Source organism: Notamacropus eugenii, chromosome 1 (genome assembly GCF_028372415.1).
Source record: "Notamacropus eugenii isolate mMacEug1 chromosome 1, mMacEug1.pri_v2, whole genome shotgun sequence".
Taxonomy (NCBI): domain Eukaryota; kingdom Metazoa; phylum Chordata; class Mammalia; order Diprotodontia; family Macropodidae; genus Notamacropus; species Notamacropus eugenii.
The window spans coordinates 228,265,009-228,288,121 of NC_092872.1; the positions used below are offsets into that span (position 1 = coordinate 228,265,009).

At 42.0% G+C, this 23,113-nt stretch overlaps 1 protein-coding gene across 5 annotated transcripts in view; it reads left to right on the forward strand.

The window, feature by feature from the left end:
- RASGEF1A (RasGEF domain family member 1A) overlaps window positions 1-23,113 on the forward strand; it is a 328,207-nt gene that overhangs the window by 276,773 nt on the left and 28,321 nt on the right. For 3 of the 5 annotated variants that reach the window (XM_072628009.1, XM_072628008.1, XM_072628007.1), the window contains exon 2: window positions 20,356-20,538. In XM_072628009.1, the coding sequence (XP_072484110.1) occupies window positions 20,362-20,538 (177 nt within the window). In that variant the 5' untranslated portion in view covers window positions 20,356-20,361. Of the gene's footprint in view, window positions 1-14,352; window positions 15,560-20,355; window positions 20,539-23,113 lie in introns of those variants that run through there. The other 2 variants (XM_072628006.1, XM_072628005.1) reach the window with 2 other exon arrangements.

The following is a 23,113-nucleotide window of genomic DNA, read 5'->3' on the forward strand; positions in this document are numbered from 1 at the left end:
TATTCTAAGGCAGTAAGGGTATCGGTTCACATTGTCAGTGCTGTAGGAGTCCAGAGGAGATATATATCAGTGAAGCCTACAGTCATCAAGGAAGGTTTTATGGAGAAAGTAGGATTTGAGTTGGGCTTTGAAGCAGGCTAGCATTTGAACAGAATGAAGGAGGGTGGTGTAGTTCATGGTTCTTAGTATTTAAAAGTCCAGAAGACCTGCTACCTCTGACTCCTACTATGCCATTTAAACTCTGTGGGCCTCAGTTTCCACATCTGTAAAATGGAAGGAATGATATCTTCAGTATCAACCTCATGGGGTTCTAGTAAAGCTCAACTAGATTATAGGTCCAAGGCTCTTGGGAAACTCTTGTTGTTCAGACTTTTCAGTCATGTTGGACTCTTTGTGAGCCCATTGGGGTTTTCTTAGCAAAGATGCTGGTTTGGCATTTCCTTCTCCAACTTATTTTATAGATAAGAAACTGAAGCACCCAGGGTTGTGTGACTTGCCCAGGGTCAAACAGCTAGTAAGTGTCTCAGGCCAGAGTTGAGCTGAGGTCTTCCTGATTTCAGACCTGGTGTTCTATCCACTTCACCACCTAACTGCCATTGGCAGCTTTATAAACCCCTATATAAATTATAGCTATTATTAAGGGCTATTCCAGGTAAAGAGAACAATCAGCATTGAAAGTATGGCCTAGGGTGGAAGAAGCAGTGAGGCAAGTAGGGATATCAGAATGATTAAATTGGAGTCACTATACTCACTTTAGAGTACCGTGAGAGATGGGATTGGAAGTTTCTGCTAAAGTCCAGTTCGAATGCTTCATGGTATAGAGTTGACTGAGCAAGGGTTCCCATATTTTTCAATTCTATTCAAATGGAGCCCAATTTCTGGAAATTCAAGTATGGGTCTAGCAATGGACACTTTCACTATTGTAGGAAAATTAGCCTTGCTGATTTCAGAGAGGATGATTGTCAAAGGAATGGCTACATCAGATGATGCTTCTTTTTTAAATCACAACTTATGAAATTTGAGTTGACATGGAGGAGTTACCACTTGTGTTTATAAAGGGAATATCTACATGGATGAAAGAAATCATGGATCTGACAATCCCTATTAAAGTGATATGGGAATAAGAGTAGGGGGGTACAGGTTAGGGAAGATCTTGAAAGGCTGGCAGAACAATTCAGCCTTGACGTACTAGGAAACAGGAAGCCACCGATGGTTTCTGAATAGTGACCTAGTGAGAGGCGTGTTTAAAGGAAGATTAATTTCCCTTAACCCACAGAATTTGCTTGCCTTTCACTTCTCTTAGAAAATCCCCTCTGAATCTTCAGACAGGTCTATACTCAGATCAAAATGCAGGCATTGGTTCAAGTTGTTTGGAAGTCAGCTATTCTCTGTTTCATCTGGGTCAGTCTCACCTCGATTGGTGGTGGTTCTCTCAGTTGTCCCATAGAAAGCTGGGCCACCCAAGTGATTTGAAGGATTCAGAAAGCAGCTTTCTGCCCTCTCCCAATACCATTGCAGAAATGTACCAGAGGGAGACAGTCAAAATGACCCTCCCTCTCCCCAATTAATCTGCGACTTTTTTCCTTGATGACTAGTCCCTAACCAGAGAGGAACAAACCTATCTTCACGAAATTAACATTTCAGTTCTGGGGCAGGATGTCTGTAGCTGCCCTTGTTTGTTGCAAACTCTCACCCAAGAGCTTTTGTGGTTCAAGTGAACTGAATATGTATTGATGTCTGAAGCCTTCAAACCACCAGGCTGCTTACTCAGACTTCTAACCCAGATAAGATCGCCCTAGCTGATGTAGAAAAGGCAAGTTTGCCTCTATTCTGGTTCAACCTGTTGCATGCATTCAATTAAATTAGTTGACATGTGCTGGTCTCTCCACCATCCTCTCTCTTCCCCTCCCCCAGCCCTAACTCCTCACTTCCTTCCCACTCCTCACCCCTCCACCCCTCCACTCCTCCCATCCCCCCTCGCCATCAGCAGGTGTTCTTCCCTATCTCCTACTTAGTCCCTAGAACGGTGAGGGAGGGGAAAGATCGGAGCAGGCTAGTCAATCTTACAGCCTTGTGATCCTCATTTCATTTGATTTGGGCCAGATAAAGTTTCACTTAGAAGGTACTGGCCTTTAATGTCTTTCAGAGGGAAATGCCACAAGTGAGCAGGTAAGTCTTAGGACATGAATACATTACTGTGAGATCCAGGTTGAAGATGATCTGGCCCATGTGGGCTGAATGCAGCCCAGCCTGAAGGCAGCAAGAGGAAAGTCTTAGGATTCTCTGGTCCTAAAGAAAGATTGGGAAGTAACTTAAAGAGCTTCCCTTTCCCTTTCTAAATGGTATAGTCCTGCTAAGGTCTAGCTTGAGTAGCACCTTCTCTGGAAGGACCTACCTTGAACACTTCCTTCAGTCCCGTCGATCAACAAGCATTTACTAAATACCTACTATGTTCCAGGCATTAAGTGCTAGGGATACAAAAAAAAGAGGCATAGTCCTTGCCATGAAGGAGCTCAGATTCTAATGGGGGAAACAACGTGCAAACAGCTAGGTATAAACAAGGCTTGTGCTGGATAAATGGGAGACAAATCCAGAAGGAAGACACTAGCGGTGAAGGAGGGTAGGGAGAACCTAAAAGGCCTCTTGCAGAAGGGGGAATTTGAATCTTGAAAAAAGCCAGGGGTGGGGGAGCAGGGATGAAGGAGAGGATTCCAAACAGAGGCCAAACAGGGTTATGTGACTTGCCCAAGGTCACATCTGAATGAAGAAACAAGAGTCTTCTTGACTCTAGGCTCAATGCTCTATCCACTGCACCACCTATCTACCCTTACCTGGAAGGGAGTAAAGTATAAAAAGACTGGAAAAGTAGGGACAAGTTGTGAAAGGCTTTCAAAGCCAAAAAGGATTTTATATTGATCCTGCAGGTAACCGGGAACTTCTGGAGTTTATGGGTAGGATGATGACAAGGTCAGACTCGTGCTTTAGGAAAATCACTTTGATGGCTGAATGGAAGACAGAATGGAGCAGGGAGACACTTGAGGCAGGGAGACCCACTAGCAGCTATTACAATAGCCCAGGCATCAAATGATGAGGGTCTGTACCAGGGTGGTGGCAGCATCAGAGGAGAGAAGTAGGCTTACACAGAGATGTTGTTGTTCAGTCATTTCAGTCCTTTCTGACTTTTCATGACCCCATTTGGGGTTTTCTTGGAAGATACACTGCAGTGGTTTGCCATTTCCTTCTCCAGATCATTTTACAGATGAGGAACTGAGGCAAACAAGGTTAAGTGACTTGCCTAGTAAGTGTCAGAGGCCACATGTGAATTCAAGTCTGCCTGACTCCAGGCCTTCAGTCCTGAGCCTTTATCTTTCTTAACTACAAGTGCTACTGAGCTATTTGTCTCAACTCCCCAACTAGACTAGATGCTCCTAGAACAATGGGTGCTTATGTGTATCTTCCACTTATTAGATTATAAACTACTTGACAAAAGAAACTATGTCTCATTAATTTTTGTATCTTCCACAATTACCTAGCACACAGATTTACACACAGTAGGTGTTAAATAATATGTAAGGAATAAATGAAATCTTTCCCTATAGCACCTAGTCCCTATAAATATGGGAAATGGTTAATAAGTACTTGGTGAATGAATAAATGAATGTATGTATGAATGGAATGAATGAATGAATGAATGAATGAATGAATGAATGAATGAATGAGTGAATGATTTTCTTGATTAAGCTAGGTGGTACAGTGGATAGAGTGGTAGGTTTGGAGTTAGGAAGACCTCATTTCAAATCCAGCCTCGGATGCTTATTAACCATGTGACCCTAGGCAAGTAACAATAATCCGTTAGCCTCAGTTTCCATATCTATAAAATGGGAAAGGTTCAAATGAGATAATGATTGAAAAGTGTTCAGCACAGTGTCTAGCAAGTAGTAAGTGCTATATAAATGTTAACTATGTGTGTACATCTTGTAAGTGGAGGAAGTATGATTTCCTGGATTAAGAAACATAGAGGTACATAATGTTAGTATTTGAAGAGGCCCAGGGCAGCTCCGCCATTCAGATTCTGTTACCAGACGTGATAAACAACCAAAGAGCAATCCTGGGCTTTGTCTGTGTAGGGAAAGGATGGGGAGGTGGGCCAAAGGAAAGAGCACAAGGCAGAGTTTTCTTCTTCAGCCTCAGCTGGTAATCAGCCCAAGGCCTTGGACTCTAGGGCTAAAGAGGGACTGATGGGAAAGTAGTGGGAGCAGCTTCTTTGGCTCTCATCCCAAGACTTCATTCAGCCCTTTTCTTCAACCAGCATGTCTGACTCAGACTGAAGCCCTCATAAAAGCATGAGGTCCTGGGTTGGGAAATCAGATCTTCTTTGACAGGGAGTTAGGAAAACTGCCTTGAGCCTCTCTTAGGAAAGATTTCAAAGACATAGAAACTGTGCCTATATTCTAAGTATATAAATATATAGATTATGCCCATTCCTGAGGCTCCAGGAATTTTGAGAAGCCTCCTTAGGCTAGCATTCTCTGGATTGTGAGACGTTCAAGTACAGAAAAACTTAGGAAACGTGTGAAAGAGCATCACTAGGAGCCAGAGAGATACACAAACTCAGCTCTCACCTCAGGCTGTTCTTCCAGGAACCTATGGAAACCTATGGAGAAGAGGATAATCTATGCTATCAGTGAACAGAAGGGATTCCCTTCCAGGAACATGCTGAAATAAGCTCATACCAGTTCATACTAATTGTTATTTTTCAGTGTGAGCTTTTATACCTTAGAAATCAGCAAATGCTACAAATCAAGGTTTGTTTGGTTTATTTTTTTAGACTTAAAGTGCTGGAGAAAATGTTAATGCAAATAAACTTAAAACTGTCATATATACATGTTTATGTGTACATATGTGTGTGTATTTATGTGTGCATATAAACTTGTTGTTAAATGTTTAGCAATATACCTCTTTCTACCTATATCTTTACTCCAATTTTCTAAGGTGAAAATTCTAGGTTCAATGGCATTGTTTATTCCCAAAGATAGAAATGATGTTTGGCTCAGTTAATAAAATGATCTTACAGATGCATAGGTCTTAGTATGTGACTCTCACTCTGAAAACTTCATTAGCTCCCTGTTGCCTAGATGTGGATGGCTTACAGCCATAGGACTATAGAACAATGACCTTGGAAATCAGAGAATCACAGAATTAGAAGAAATACATCCAGTAAAATTCAATCCAATAAACATTTATTAAGCTCCTACTATGTACCAGGCACTATGCTAAGTGCTGAGGATGCAATGAATAAAAAGAAAGACATTCCCTGCCCTTAAGGAGCTTACAAACAAAAGAGAGAGACCCACAAAAAGTCAAGAAGTAGGGGGTGGAGTGACATTACAATAGAGGGTATCTTGTTCCATGGAGTTGAAACCAGGCAGAGCAAGTAGAATGAGAGTCCAGTAGATAGTGAGAGTCTATAAAGGAAAGCACTGGGAGGAGTTTGGGTACTTCACCCTCCAACCTTCCAATCAGAGAGGAGGGGTGGTGTCAATCAAGGCTGAGTTTGTAACCTGGTGGTAAAGCTAGAAGTAATGAGCTTATACTGGGAGGGGTATCCTATGGAGTTAAAACCAGGCAGGGCAGTAGATGCAAAGTGGAAATCTCAGAAGTCTTTTAGTGCAATTCAAACGTGATCAGTAATTCCTTATATAATATTCTTAATAACTAGCCAGCAAGTCTCCATTTTTAAGACCTCCAGTGTTTGGAAAAACCTCTATTTCCCAGAACTTATTTGCCATTATCAAGAACAAATGTTCCCCTCTGTAAGTCCAACTATTCCTCCCCTAATTTTTTAGTGTGGGAACATGCAAAAGAAACCTAATCACTGTTCCAAATGAAAACCTTTCCAATAAATAAATAAAGACGTAACATGAGTTTTCTCTTGTCCATACTAAATATCCTTAGTTCCTTCATCTGATATTCATATGAGCATACTCCCTGTGCCCATACCATTCTAGGCACCCCCTTAGCCTTGCCCAGAACTGAATCCAATATTCCAGATGTTGGCTAACCAGGGCAGAGTTCAATGAGACTTTGGCCTCCCTTATTCTATACCCTATTCCTCTCCATGCAGTCCAAGAACTTATTAGTTTTTATAGAAACCCTGTTGCGTTGCTGATGGAATATTGAGCTTGCAATCCAATAGAAACTCTCTCGCAAAGAATTATCTAGCTATACCTCCCTTATTATTGTCTGATCCTCTTGATTTGTTGAACCCAAGTGAAGGACTTTACATTTATCACAATTAAATGACCTTTTATTAGGTTCAGCACATTGAAGCTCTGATAAATTATTTTTTTATCCAAATGCTTGTTAACTTGTTAACAGCATATTAACTATCCTGTCCATCTTAGTGTCAGAATTTGAAAAGAATGCCATCTAGGCCATCATCCAAGTCATTGATAAAAATGCAAACTAGAACAGGCCATGTACACATCTCTGCTAAAAACTATTTTTCAAGTTCATAGTTTCATAGGATTTAGAATTGGAAGGAAGATTACAAATTATCTAGTTCAACCCCTCTTGTTTCACACATGAAGAAATCAGGGTCTGGAGAGAAAAATAAGCTTTCCCATGGCCATATATAGCTAATAAGTAGCAGATTTAAATCTGTTTGAACATTCCAAATATGATACTCTTCCTATAAATCTACATTTCACTTTGACAAACTAATCGCTATGCTTTGGGTCCAATCAATGAACCAGTCTTGAATCTACCTAACTATATCATTGTTTAGTACACACCCTTTTTTTCCTGCTTAGACATATACCTTGGGGATCCATGAGGATAGTATGAAAGATTGTTCAATACTTTGCATAAATTCAAGTATACTAATTCTGTTCCATTTTTTTTCTGATCTACTAATCCAATAAATCAGTCAAAGAAAGATGGGAGGTCAGTCTAGAACACCTTTCTTTTGATAAAGCCGTTCTGGGTCATAGTAATCACTACTTCCCTTTCTAAATGTTCATCTTTTGAATTATGTGTTCTATAAGTTTTCAAGGAATCAGAGTCAAATTCATTGGACTATAATTTTCAAACCTCACTCTCTTCCATTAAGAAAAGACAATGTCTGCCTGTCTACAAACCTGTAACAGTTCTCCTATTAACCATGATCTTCTAAAAATCTCTGAGAGAATATTCATTATCATCATCATCACCCCCACTTTTTCCAGTACTCTGTGAAGTAGTCTATCCATGTTGGGTGACTTGAATTCATGAAAGGCAACTAGATGCTCCTTTACCATATTCTCACTTGTCTTTGGTTTCTTCCCATTAACCATCTTATTCTTCCATTTTTCATTCCAAAGATCACTCTTCCTGACATAAAAATCACAAGAAAAGTAAAAACCAAGTACAGTTGCTTCCTCTCCATCACTCATTATCATCGTCTGATTCATCTCAAGCAATAACTCTGCCTCTATCGCTCCTAACATAAAGGAAGTCCTTTTCGCTCTTCGATATTCCTGATTAGTTCAAGTCATTCGGAGTTTTAGCCCTCTTGAACTTATTATTGCAGAATCTTCCCTCTTTTTTTCATTTTAATTCTCTTTTATTTGAATTACTTCCTTCTTCTATACATGCCATTTTATGATCTAAGTTTGTACACAAATTCTCTGTACATCCTTGGACAGTCTTCCTTTCTTCCTCATAAGATTCATTTGCATTCATGTTGTTAATGCAAAAGGATCGGGAAATTCCCTAGAACTAAATTCTGACTTCCCCTATAAAATTTTAGGCCATAGGATCTTATTTTTCCTTTCTCAAGACTATGAAATATGCTTTTATTCAAATGTATGGTATATATCACTCTAATCACGGCTTTCCTCTCTTTCTGTGTGGCAAATTCTGAGATGGAATGACCACTTTATTCCAAGTTTTCCATCACTTCAACTTCATCGAGTCCTTCTTTACTGATCAGAATTGAGACCAGAGTAGCTGCTGTCTTCATCATTTTATCCCCCTTTTTGAAGATTGGGATTATTATTAAGTCATCAAGTCATTTTGGCTACTGTACTTATAGGGAAAAGAGTAAGGATATGCACACAGAGAAGAAGATACCCCTTGCCCTGTCACCAATATACTCTACCTCCTGCCTAGGTCTTTGATGTGTTAATCAAACTCCTAATCTATTTCCTCCTGTCCCAGTAGTTTCATGCCAAAAAATATTTTCCTCCACTAATTCTCACCCAAATGTTCCCTACCATGCTGTCCTACTCCCATTCCTGGATTTCTTCGCAAGAGTAGACATTCTTAATATTTAATGCCACTCCACTGTCACTTATATCTAGTTTGTTTCTTTAAAAACAGTAGACAATCCCATATTCTAGTTGTAAGACACCCCACCACATTCATAGAATCAAATTTGCCTCCTTGAATCAGGATTTCTACTTGACCTTGTTCATTACACATCATTTTTTGCATTTGTGTATAAACCTCCAAGATCAAGCCTTTGTCCACCAAGTACTCTTTTTGTATTGTTTCATGTTAATTACTCATAATTTTTACAGACAATCTTCCTGACATGATGTACTTTCTCCAAAGTACGTGTCTTAGTAGACACATGGGCAGTTTTCTTTCTTTCAGTTTATAGCACTCAATTGGATTTGTAAGACTCCAAGAAAATAGGTGTTGCTTGAACTTTTTGTTGGACATTCTTTTAACCTTAGACAAGAGTCAGGGATTATTATATTTTAATCTGTGATCCAAGAACCAATCACTATCAGACACAATCTTTTTTTTATCTTAATTTCTTTTTTATTCTTTTAATGGATTTTTATTGTTAGGTTTTGTTTTTATATACTCTAGAGGTCTCCTTTATATCCTTCCCCCTCCTATCTCCCATATATATATACATATAAATATTTCCTACATATATACATGGGGCAGCTAGGTGGTTCAGTGGATAGAGTACCAGTGCAGGAGTCAGGAGAACCTGAGTTCAAATATCACCTCAGACACTTGACACTCACTAGCTGTGTGACCTTGGGCAAGTCACTTAAACCCAATTGCCTCATCCTGGGTCATCTCCAGTCGTCCTGATGAATATCTGGTCACTGGGTTCAGATGGTTCTGGAGGAGAAGTGAGGCTGGTGACCTGCACAGCCCTCCCTCACTCAAAACAAAGTCAAGTGCAAGTCATGTCATTATTTCTCTGATAGCATGGTCTTCTTTGGCAATGAAGGATGAACACAACATATATACATGTATGTAGAAATTATTATAACAAATAATATTTAACAATTTTAAAAAATGAAAGAGGAAGAAGATGAAGAATCAGTAAAACAAAACACCAAAAAAACACACCAAAAAAATCTAACCTCATATGCAATGTCCCGTACCTATGAACAAATCCTACCCCCCAGGGAGAGACAGAACCATCTTCTTCACTATTTCCCATATCTGCCCTTCAATGAAAATCAGTTGTGGAAACAGCACTTGTGCCCTTTAATTTCTACTTTACTGTCTCAGAAGGCCAAGGATACCTATCAATGCTTTCTAAGTTCCTCCTGACAGTATCATTTGTTCCCTTATGAATCATCACAAGTGGGCAGTGGTGCCAGTTTTGAAAAGCCTCAGAGGACTCCCTGTCACAGGCTAGAAGATACATATCCAACGAAAACAGTGACCATCTTTAGTAACTGTGACAGGCTGACAAATCTGTATACCCCTCATCAGAGTCATTTCTTCATGTCATAAGTACTTGCATCGTCTTTCTTTGATCATGACCAGGTAAATTCTCTCCTGAAAGCAACTTCTGAATCTAGACTATCATTCTTTTGAGCACAAGAAACTGCTTCCTTCCCATACTCTCCAGCATCACCTTCTATAGGGAGAGAGAAGAGAAGTCAGGGAATAAGTTTTCATTAAGCACCTACTATGTGCCAGGCACTGTGCTACATGTTTTAGAAATATCTCATTTGATCTTCCTAACAACCTTTCCAAGTAGGTGCTAGTTTAATCATTCCCATTTTACAGATGGGCAAACAGAAGCATAGAGAAGTTAAGTAACTTGCCCAGGGTCACACAACTAGTAAGTGTCCAGGGCTGAGTTTAAACTCAGGTTTTCCTGATTCCAGGCCCAGCACTTTCTCCACTGCACCACTTAATTGCTTCATCGCTATTATGTGCCTTCAAGTGTTTCTTCCTCTTCCCTTCTTTCACCGAGTCACATTTCTTTCACCTTCCACCATGATAAATGGCATGGTGCAGAGGAAATAACATTAGATTGGGAGTCCTAGGTCTGGTTCTGAATCCGATTGTTCTTCGTATCATCTACATGCTCTTGGAGAAGTCAATTAAAATCTCTGGGCATCTGCTTCCTAGTCTGTAATATGAGGGTGGGACTGGGATTAGAGAGGGATGGAATGAAGGATTTCTTCCACTTTTAAAGCTGTGATCCCATTGGGATTAGAATCCCTCTTCAGGTTCTTTTTCTTCATTGTTGCCTCTTAAAAGAACATCCATTCTTTTCAAGGAACATGTCATTCTCCGTAATAGCCTGGAGAGTGACTAGGAATGCCTTCTGCCCTCTCACCTTCTCTGCTCTGAGGGAGACCAACTGGTACTTTGTTCTTTCGTAGCTCTTTCTTCCCTCCTGGCAGAAACACAAATGCAGTCCACTTTCATGGGATCACTATAAAATTTCCTTTGTGCGCCAGACATACGAAGAACGTCAATCCTCTGTCATTCCTGCTAGTAGCGCTTGTGGCTAATTCAGGACCAACATGCCTGTTTACGTTCCTGTTGGTGCTGGCATTCATTTTTTGGGGGGTGGGCTCTGAGTGAAGCTTTATATATTTATAGAAGGCTTGCTGCCTTTTCTCCTGATATGACTATTTTGTTTGAAGGGCAATTAGCATGTTCCTGCCAAACCCTTATACAAATAAAAGCTACTTAGCCATGCTCAAAGAGAAAGTTGAAGCAGAAACTCAATTATCAGTGGGAAGAGGATAGAAGAGAGGGAGGTAATTAGTTCTGAACAAATAAAACATACTAACAAACTTGAAACAATACCTTGCCAGTTCTCTGGCTATGGTGCCCTTTGTTTCGGTTCACTATCACATAGTCAGGTCTATGCCATTTACTAGCTGGGTGAGCTGTGTGCCAGTGAGACAAGGAATATAACCAGATCTAAAGACGCAAAAAGAAATATCACAGAGAGGGCAAAGGAGACCCAAGGCATAGTAGGTCTGAGCAGACGACGTAACATAACACCTAAAGAGCGTCTGAAGATAGGAGTAGAAGACACCATAGATGAAATGGAAAATTAGAAACCCTTGCCTGATCAGTCAGAGAGGGTAAAGAATCACAGTCAAGTGTTCCATTGGGCCCCTCACAATGTCAGGAAGATTGAAGTAGACCTCTTGCAAAGAATTTATTGGAGGACATTGACAAAAGTCCCACAAGTTGCACAGGAAGGGATGGGTTGTGATTTGAGTAATTGGAGTAATCATGGTCAAATTTAAACTCTCTGGATCTCTTTTCACTTTTCTGTAAAAAGTGGTTGGATTAAATGTAGTCTAACTCTAAATCCCCTGATATGGGAAGTAGCATGTTCTGGGAACCTAGTGTTAAAGGTCTAAAGCTTCTTCCACATCCCCTGACCAGACTATAAGGTGGAAAAATTGTTGACCCTGGTGACAGACAAACCTGGGTTGTTGAAACCCCACCTCTGATGATTAATATTTTTGCGACCTTAGACAAATCACTTACCTTCCCTGGGCCTCATGTTCTTTATCTGTGAAAGGGGGGGAGTTGAACTAGATTGTCTCTGAGTTCTCTTCTAGTTCTAGACTTTATTATTATTATCATTATTTCCAGCTTTATTTCATGCATTCTATATGTGAGCCCAGCTGGGTGGTAAAATGGATAAGTACTGAACTTTGAAGCAGGATTTTATGGAGGTCTATCTGACTTTAGCACTTACAGATATGCCCTGGGAAAGTCATTTAACTGCTCTGGGCCTCAGTTTCTTTATCTGTAATATTCCAGGTTGACCTCAGTGGTCTCTTGTTCCCTTCCAGCTCTAAATCTGTGTTCCTATTCCCTGATCTAATCACAGCCTCTCATCTATTCATACAGACTCTCTCCCCCATTACTACGCCCCACTCCCTTCTCATCCATGCCTTCTGAAGTGCTGTCCTTTCAAAGATGAATTCAGGTGCCACCTTCTTCCATGAAGCTTTCCCTCATCTTCCTTCCCTTGTCCCCAGCTCAAATGTGTTTTCTCCTGCCCTAAATTTCTTATTGTCTTTCTTTATCATAGTCTATTTCACATCATATATGTATATGTACATATATGTATGCACAAACATATGTATGTGTGTATTATAACCAGGAATGTTCTGTAAATGTGTAACAACCAGGTGTCTGAATAAGCTTAATCTGCATTACATTTTCTTCATACTTTCTTAAGTCTAGACAACCAAATAAAAAATAAATCAAGCCTTGATTTGTAGCTTTTGTGGCTAACCAAGGTGTTAATCTTTACACTGAAAATTTAATGATCAGCTCTCCTGACTTGGTTCCTGCTTGAATCTAGCACATGCCTGGTTATATCCCTTTGTGTAAAGTGCAGGTTCCATAAAGGAAACAATATTTTCTGTTTCTATCCCTAGCTTAAGGGGAACCACGATGCCTTCCACTATTTGTTTCAATCCAGACTTGGAATTTCATTGGTGTAGGAAATTCTCAGGGGCAGTTAGGTGACACAATGGATAAAGCACTGAGCTTGGAATCAGAAAGACTTTTCTTCATGAATTCATGAGTTCACATCCAGTCATAGACAGCTTACTAGCTGTGTGACCCTGAACAAGTCACTTAACCCTCTTTGCCTCAATTCTCCACCTGTAAAATGAGCCAATGAAGGAAATAGCAAACCAATATCTTTGCAAGAAAGCCCCAAAATACAATCGTAAAGGGTCAGACACTATTGAAACAACTCAATGACCAGGAAATTCCCTGTAAGGGACTTCCCTCTACCAAAGCAGATCAGCAGCTTTTCTGCTACTTATTTATACTTTGATGGTTGCTGAGACACAGAAAATTTAAATGACATGCCCAGGCTTACACAGATAATCTCTGCCAGACGCAGCCCTTGAACTCAGGTCTTTCTAACTCCAAAGCCAGCTTTCTATCTACTACATAGGCCTCTTTTACCTTGCATACTATATGTAGGTGCTTATTAAGTGTTTGTTAAATTGAAGTAAATGAAAGAGGTACTTGCTGTGGTTACTGAGTCAGGAGTGGGGGAGGTAAAATCAGACTCCAAAAGGCCTGGGGATGAGATAATGAGAGTAACAAAACAATATTACTTAGAGGTGTGGGTGGAGAGGGAATGTGTCAGAAGTTTGGCTAAGGGGAACAGGCTAAGTGCTCGCACTCAGTCCAAAGAATTGGGCACACTTGCTCCTAGGATCCAGCTATAGAATGAACAATACTGAGGACAACCAATGGCTTTGATGTCTTTCCTGACGTTATCATCAGAGTCAGGTTAATCTTTCTACATGGCAAGTGCAACCAGTTACCTGGAGGGCAGATAATAGCATTTATTATTCCTGGTGAGCAGAATTGAGTAGCTGTAACTCACAAGATTCCATGTGTAGGAGTCTCTCTTGCCCCCATCCCCTTCATAGCCCCTCTGCTCTGGAAGGAAATTAGTTTTCCCTAGCCTTTATTTCCCCCAGAGTTCAGAAACAGCTGGAAGAGAGGTAAGGCCAGATGGACTACAGAGAAAAGCAGATATGTACTGGGGGAGGAGGTGGGTCTTGAGCCAAGCTGTGGGTGCATTTGGACTTAGTTCAGAGAAGGATGGCACTTTGAGATGCTGGCAGAAGGAAGGGTGAGTATTCCTACTAGAGAATACTCTCAAAGTGAAGAGATGCAGGAAGGGATAAGAACTCTCCCCTATGGCATGGAGGAACTGAGGATGATGGTGGTGCTGACTGGGCTCCCCATTCAGTCTGAAATGCCAGCTAGGTCACAAGGTCTGAAGGAAACAGGAGGTGAAATGGAAATTTCCCTGGAGGTCTGGTCAAGGCAACCTTATAGGCTAGAGGTTCGTTGGGATGGTTGTGGGGAATCCATCTTACCCCAGGACTGAAAGTCCTGGGTTTTTCCTTAACATGGACAGACCCAGATCAAAGCAGAGAAATGTCTCTCTTCTCTCACGTTTCCTGAAGATTAATCTTGAGCCATATATGGAAGGTGGAAATGCCTTTTATTCCTCCAGGCTGCCACGGGGGGAGGAGGTTCATAGGAGTTGCCTAACCTGATGCACAGGTTCCGGTTGCCAAAAAGGGGAGAGAAAATCTGGTCTCCCCCGGCTTTCTTCCCCCGACTTCATTATCAGCCGCAGCCGCAGGAGCGGGAGCATCCCCACCAAGCGGAGGCATGTGCCTGCACTCCACGGACCCCACGGAGCTCTGCTAGGGCTGCTTTTGAATCAGGCAGCCCTCCCCTCGGCCAACCACAGGCCTGGGCAGGGCGTGACGTCAGCTTCGGGCTCTCTGTTCTCTAGCCCAAAGAGCCTGGGGCGCTTCAGAGCCAAGCTGGCGGGAAGCAGAGAAGGCAAGCAGGCAGAGGAGCCGGAGAACCAGCGCAACAAACGGGGAGAAGGCACCCGGGTTGGGGTGGAATGAGGGGATGATTTTGGCCAGCTGGAGCTGGGGGACCCAGTGCTGACAGCCTAAAGCTGCCTCTGTCCTCTGGTCACCACTCGGAGTTTCTTTGGCTGCCTGATCGCAGGCTTTTATGTACATACTGCAGAAGACAATGAGGGTAAGTTTTCCTTTCTCCTCTTGGGCACTGGGCAATGAGTCTGGATAACAGAACTAAGGAGACTGGGCTTTTGGCTAAAGGCACCCCCAATTGTGGAAGCCTCCCAAGGGAAACAAAAGGATTGGGGCAGCCGGAGATCCCTCGGATCTTTCTAAAATTCTCCATGCTGCTGAGGATGGATGAAAAGCCTGGTTGGATTTCCCCTGGTATTTGGTCCGGGAGAGATTGAGACAGCAAGGGGCAGAATTTGCCCAGAAGAGACGTTGGCGCCCACGCACACCTGCTTGCTTGGCTTTTGAAGGTGTTGGTGTCTTTGCCCTGGCTGTTTTAGAGATCATAAGATCCTAAAATTGGAGCTGGAAAGGACCGTCGAGGCCATCTAGTACAACACTGTGACCCTCAGTTTTCTAATCCGTAAAATGCGAGTGGCTGAGTCAATTACCCGTGGTTATAGGAAATACAGCTTGCCTCTGAGTCCAGCTTTCTATCCAGTGGAGCCTACTGCCCTCGGTCCAGGAAAATCTGCCTGGATCATGGAAGGGTGTCACAGGGAACAGAACTTTTATGTCCTGGGCAGAGTGACCTGTTCTGCTGCGAAGAACTGGGGAGGTCAGCTGAGGCAGTTGATCCGCGCAGGACTCTGAAGTTTGTAGGGAGAGAGAATCCTGCTCGCTTCAGGGTCTTTGGGACAGAGGGACAGTGTTCAATCTAAGGCAGGGGTTCTTAGGTTCGTGAAATTTTTTTTTAAAAGTTTTGATAATCATTTTTCAATATAGTTGCTTTCCTTTGTGATCCTATGTATTTTTATTTTGTAAGTTGAAATACTATTCTGAGAAGGGGTTCCTTGGATAGACAGCTAAAGGACCGTAGGACACGAAAAAGGTTATCAAGCCCTAATCTTGGGCAGATCTCGCTAATTTCAAGTGTTTTAATTTACATGTCTCTTTACTTGGCGATGGAGCAGATGAAAGTTCACACCGTAAATGGCCAAAAACAGGCTGACTGCATGTTTGCCTTCTTCTATCCACCCAGGAAGGGATCCTGCGAGTGGTTTGGGGTAGGGAAAATCTACCAGTGACCAAGGAGTTAAATAGGAAAGGGGACAGGAGTGATGAAGCAGGCAGTGTATGCCCTAGAAAGCCACCGTTTATAGTAACAGATGCAGTATTCTCTGGGCTGGGAAAGAAGAGTTTTTGTTTGTTTGCTTCCAAGAATACAGTTACCAGAATCACACTAGTATTTTGCTTTTTCCCTCAATAAGCCCTAGGGGCTTCTAACTCCCAGTTAAGTGGAACCCACCACCCCTCCCCCCAGCTTCAGGATCAAGAATTAGGCATGGACTCTTCCACCTCCACCCCTCTCCACTGTATTGCTCCTCCTTCCAGATTCCAACCTAAGCAAGCAGCCTAGGACATTCTGCTTATAATTTCCAGGAAGCTGGGTTATTGCCCAGTAATACCTGGGTAGTCTTGAAGTGAACTTCATTATCCTTGACTGCACCATTAGCACTCATTCATTTCCTGTCCAAGTTGATCATGAAGCATAGAGTTTGCCCAAAATGTGGTGGTGGGTTAGATTGATGATTGTGCAAGCCCTAATTATACTGCCCAATTACCTAAGAAGAGTCAAGGAGTGTGTGTCTAGGTCTCCTGTGCTTCCAGAGAGGACCTAATGCCACACATGCCCTTATGGTTGTGGTTCATGGAGACAGACACACCTGTGTTAATGCAACAAGGAAGTATTTTGCTTTTTCCTTATATTTCCTCTTCACATTCCATGTCATTATGTGGCATTTGCCACATTCTATGCATTTTTATTGAATTACAAAAGTATACTTAGTCACCTAGGCTTTAAGTAAAGGCAGGCTGAGTGAGATGGAGGTGAAGATTTTAGTACTTGACTGTCCAGCACTGTGACAAATAACTGATATATCTGCTTAGGCTCACCTGCACCTGTGGCCCATGTAAGACCATCTCTTTGCTTTGGGCGAGGTTTAGATGCCAGGAGATTGAAAGACATTTGTACTTCTTTCCCACCTCCAACTCCTATGAAGCTGTTAAGGCAGGTGTTTAGAGGAGTGGGTGAGAGAATCCTTTGTATTTCATGGCCTCAATGTAGACTCCTTATACCTAAGTAGATATGCTCCTTAAATCTGAGCTTTCTTGATCAGAACATGTTGGTAAATTGACCAGAAAGCCACAGAGTAATAAGAGTATTCTCAACTTTCTACATGTGGATGGGCTTAGAAAGTAACTTTCCAGTATGCTCTTTAGACTTTAAAAGACCCACACATATATTTTTGTGTGATTTCCTTATGTTTTTGACCAGCCTGGAGGAAGACCACATTTGGGAAGTCTTAAAAAGGAGTTATGGCCCTTCTAGCCCACAGATAAATGAAATCTAAAAATTCCCATTTCTCTTTCACTTCTGCAGGGCTGTCTCTTGGGCCAGGGGCAAAGAGACAGACTGCTTCCAGTGTCTGCTTCCAGTGTCTGCCTTCTCTGAGCCTAGCAACCCCTGAAGCAAGTAGAACTGGGATTGGCGTAGGAATATGTATGGACAGAGAGGATACCCACTCATTTTCCTGATAACCACGGAAAATGTTTATAACTTTTAACACCTTCATTGATTTTCCAGGGACAGAGGGAGAGAGAGGGCTAGCACAGATTCAGATCCTGCTGGTGACTGGTAGCTTCCTGTGCCTGGTCTGCAGTGGTTGTTGTTTGTTGTTGTAATAATAGTAGCGAATGTTGTTGTTGTTTCCCAGGATTTACAATTATACTACAAATTGAAGCACTTAGTTTACAAGTGACACACAATAGTTTGCAAGCTTTTACAGTGAGTATAGGTGAAGAGTTGCATCCGCGAAAGAGAATCCTACCCAGGCTAATGGCCTTTTAGACCTTATTGGACACTTATTTAATTCAACAATTATTCATTAAGTACACACTATTTGTCTTGCGCAGTGACACCTAAGGTATAGTCTTTTTCTCTGTAATTCTCTTTTTATGGGCAAATCACTCCAATGGAATTGTCTGGGGTGAACAGGGGTTTTCTACTCTGGAGATAGCCTATGGCTGGTTAGATGGAGGGAATTCCCACACCAGGAATTCCCCATCTTGAAGAATTCACCTCTTCTTAGTATTAACTTGTCTGATGTTTAGAAAAGTCTTCCCGTAGCCAGACAAAAGCCCACCCAGAGATGGGCAGTGTCTGTGTTACTTATAATAACCCAAGTTCTGCCAAATTGGATTATGTGCTACCTCCTGGATACTTCCCACATTTCCTGAGTCCCTTCCTTTGCTAATTCTGTACCCTGTCACTAGAATGAACTCAGTTGTCCCCCAATTTCCCCCTCCCTTACATTGGGAAACCCCTATTCATGCTTCTTGCTACCAGGAAGTGCCTTCTCCTAAGACAGTATTTGCTTTGTATTTATTTAGTTTGGACTTGTAAATATGCCTGTTGTTCTCTCCATTAGAATATAATCTCCTTGACAGCAAAGGGTTGTTCCGATTTTGTCTCTGTATCTTTGTATTTGGCTTGAGCTTGGTCCTATATCTGGAATATAGTAAGCATTTAATAAATGCTTGTTGACTATTTTCCTAAGGCACTGGGAGAAAGTGTTTTAGTCTCCCTCCATAGGCTGATGGAAAAATTATATGGCACAGACACATTAAGATCCCAGAGGAGGTAAAAAAGAAATGTTACTTCTCAGTTCTCCCAATTTCCAGTGTCCTGTCATTCCCTGAATGTGTTTTATATTAAAGATTTTAAGGAAATAACACTTGAGTTAGGCGTATGAGTTTCTGTTTTTATTGTTTTGTTATTTGGATTCAAATACTGAACTCCATTTAAAAAATCACATGGGACAAAGTAGAAATTCTTATTCTCGTGGAATAGCTTAAAGGAAGAGATAAGACTGTGGTCTCTTCAAATATGTAATGAGTTATTTGGCACATTACAAGTTGAGTCCACTCATCTAATCCAGCAGCATCCAGAATCTCCTTGATGGGGAACCTTACAGACTGAGCCAAGGAAATAAATAACAACGCCTAAAGGGGAGTAGGAAAAAGAGAGACAGAGGCTTTGAAGGCAAATTGAGCCAGGTATATTGTTGAAATCCCAGCTTTCTCCATGGTGGCAGTGGAATTTATAGTACACTTTGCTTTCAGTTTTTGTTTTTACATAAACTGGAATCTTAGATGGAGAGGAGCCCATGAGGGCAAGCAAAGTTAGGATGACAAGTTCCCATGGGGCTGTAAACATCTCAACTTGACCAGACTGGTTGCTCCTTTCACTTAAAAAAAAGTTCCTCCCAACCTTTCCTTTGACAAGTGGGGAAAGGGGAGTAGAGAGGGCAGAATGAGGATAGCAGGATGATGCTGGAAAATGTATCAAAGGAGGCAGCATGTGGTAGAGAACTGGTCTATTGTCTATTCTATAAATGCCACATTTAGAATGCTGTATTTACACTCACATTCAGAGGCAGGATTGGAGGCATGGGCTGGGCACGAGCCTATGAAATGCCCATGTTTTAATCCCTACTCTGATCCAGCCTATTATGTGACTTTAAGCCTACCATCTTCTCACTTCCGTGCTTCGATGGAAGCTGGAGAAAGGTATATTTCAATTCAATATAAAAAATCTTTTTTTTTTTAATGACAAAAGGTGGAATTAGCTGCCACTTTCTCAACAGGGGTGTTTTAGCAAAGGCCAAATGACCACTTGTCAGAAAGAGTATAAAAGGGATTCTTCATGGGTTACACAGCCTCAGAGGCCCCTTTCAACTTTGAATTCATGTGATGGTCCACCTCAAACCCTGACCCTGTGTTGCCAACGCTGGTCCTGTGTTGCCTGTTTGAGGAGGGATTCTGATGCACTGGCTTGCCAGGAGTTCCAGGCAGAAGGCAAACAAGATATACACAGTGGGTCCCCATAATGCATAGTTGCTTTCCAAGAAAATACCAGCCAAGAATGCTTTTCTATGTTTTTTTTTTTCTGTAAGGGTTTTCAGAGGGGAAACAAACCACAGATATGAACTTGACCCATACCCTCCCCCTCAGGCATGACAGATAGGAGCACATTCTGTCTACATCTGGGCTTTTGTTCAAAGACTGGCAGTTTATCACTTGCACAATAAGTGGCAGAGGCTAGCGATCTCACCCACAGCGTTGCTTGCATGGTCAATCTGCAAATTTCAGAGGAGCTAGAGTCCCAGATTGTGAAGGTTTTTTAGCTTTAAAACAATCCCAAGGAGGTAAGAAATTTGCCACTTGTTTAATATGAGAAATAAGAAAAGGAGAGCCTAGCAGTCCACTGAGAACTGGCATTTCACTTCAGCTACAAAGGCATCTTGTAAGTGGGTGGTGGCTAGATAATTTTTTCCCTCCCCTAGCCCTTGTGAGATCACTCAAATATGTAGCTTCTGTACAATGCTCACAGCCAGCCAACCTGAGGAGGAGGAAGATCACATAAAGAAAGTCTTTGAGATGTCTTATGGCCTCTTTTCCCCCCACCTAGGAAACTATGCCCCAGACACCAATCTTCTCCAGTATGCTTGGGTCTAGTTGTAGCGGACAGGTGCAGCCAGACATGGGAGAGCGGAGTGGTGGAGACCTCGTTTTCCAGGATGGGAATCTTATTTCCGGATCCTTAGAAGCCTTGATTGAGCACCTGGTCCCCACTGTGGATTATTATCCAGATGTAAGTAGACTGCTGGATGGGGGATGGGGGAGAAAGAGTTTGGTTTTTATGTATGTGGTGTGACAATCATCTTAGCAAAATTCCAGTTTGAAAGTGTTGTTTGAAATTAGCTGGAGCTGGTATAGTTTAATCACTCATCTCGTCCTAAGACACAGGTGGGTAGGGCCTGGACATCTCCATGGGACCAATGAGGATGCTATCTAATCCTGCTATGAGGCAAAACTTAGAAAGAGATGGACATGACTTTGGCAAGCACTGAGTTGAGATGGGGTTGAGACTGGTTCCTACCCAGGGGGAGAATCCCAGGCCCATTCCCATTAGAATTTTGGTACCACCTGGAAGTACCCTTCAGTCAGCCCACCTGAGAGACAGAAGCAAGTTCGCATTCCATAAAACTTCTTTCAGGTCACATACTGGCCGGAGGAATTCTGTGACTTAGCCCAAAAGCAGTTGCTACTTGACTTCAGAGGCAATCCATGGAAGGAAAGAGTTTTTTGACCTGGAATTCTAAATAGTAATAAAAGGTGATGAAACAAAATTAGCACACTCACCTTGACCTTGATACTCTACCTGTTGTCCATGAACTTAGGTGCCAAACCTTAAAGAAGCCTTGCTTTATTTCCATCACCTCTCTCTCTCCCCCACCCCCCCGCCTCACCCCACTGCCCCATTGTTAGCATCCACCTTCCTCCTATCTGTGTATGTGCCTCTGTGTACAAGTCTATTTCCAAAAGAGGCAACTTGGCATGATAGAGATCTAGCTTTGGAGCCAAAAAAGACCTGGGTACAAATTCTAACCTTAAATAATTTGACTATGTGATCCTTGGCAAATCACTTAACCCCTCGGTGTTCCAGGTAACTCCCAAATATTCTAAGTAATAGAGAAGGTATTCCTGCATTAGTTGAGGAAGTATCCTCATTTCAGACTTCCCTCTGCCAGTGAAACCATCATCCAGTACCTAGCACAATGGGAGACACATAGTAGGTACTCAAAAATATTCATTGAATTTAAATAAAGGAAAAGATTAAGGTTAAAAAGTTCTATCCAGTCTAGTGATGGTGGAGTGCAACCACGTACCCAGATTATCTCCTCCACCTCTCCCTCTCCTACACACACCTGAACATAGCTTTCTTGCCTTTATTATTTTTTTGGCTGGGAATAGCAGCATGTTTGGAATTTACAAAAATCCAGGCTAGAAAACATGACATGCATGCATACTGGCGCATGTGCATGCACACACACACACATACACACACACACACATATATACACATGCACATACACATACACACATACACACACACACACACACTTTACCCCATGGTGCCTGCTTATCTCTATATATCACTAAATTCTGGTGGCACTGACTAGTCCTTCCTGGTTCCTGAAGACTTTGGGTTTGATAGCTACCCCTGACAGAACAACACTGCATGTTTTCAGGAAATCAGTCTCCATTCTGGTCCTTATCTTGCAAACTGGGAGTGTGGCGGGACTGGTTTAATGATGGTGATTCTATCACTTGGGACTCTCTGCTGAGTTTCCATTAAACACAGATTTAGAAAGATCAGTGCCAGCCTTGAAAGGGAGAAGGAAACATTAAGGGTGAGGAGAGGATTTCAATGAGGCTTCTCCACTGCCTTTCCCTCCCAAACCCCCACTATGACCAGTCTGGCTGCCATTACTCTGGCTTCCTCTTGGATTTCCCACATGTGGGAGTCTCTTGATACAGCTGTTAGCCCACTGTTAAATGACTGCTACCGCAGCAGATTTTTGTCTAATCAAACTTTTGTTCATCTGTTATGTTCTGGGAACTGTCCTGTGTTTTCTGAGGAACAAACAAACAAAAAACATAAAACCTTCAGAAATCAAAGATAGTTGAAGAAGCAAAACATTTACATATGAAAGGACAAATAAATATGTAATACAGTAACTGTAAGGGCCAAATTATATGGGTCACATAACAAGTGTCTGAGATGGGATTTGCACCCAGGTCTCCCTGACTCCAGGCCCAGCACTCTATCCACTACACCATCCAAATTTAAAGAAGTTAAGTGACTTGTCCAGGGTCATACAGCATAGTCCTGTAAAAGACAGGACTTGAATCCAGATCTTCTTAACTCTGAGGTCAGTTCTCTATCTACACAATCTCTCTGTCAATGAAATCTGGTTTTTAAAAGCAAGTCTGGCTACACATAACTCAGTAAGTACCAATGCTCCCACTTGCCTCTAGGATAAAAAACTCCTCTATTTGGTTTGGAAACCAAATGCAATTTGACTTCAGCTTACTTTCTTCCAGCTCATTGCATGCTCTTGTCCTTTACTCCCTTTAAATTTCTGCCAAACTGGCCTCATTGCCATTCCCCATTCATGACCTACCAGCTCCTATCTCCAGGCTTTTGCACAGGCTGTACCCTATGACAGGAAGACAGTCCCATCTCACTTTCAGCTTGTAGAAATCCTCTCTTCCTTTGCAGCTCAGCTTAGGTGATACCTACTAGATATCATAACTAGTAAATTTCTAGTGTTCTCTCCCTAGTAAAAATCAACTAGGTGGTACCTTCAGTTGAATTATTG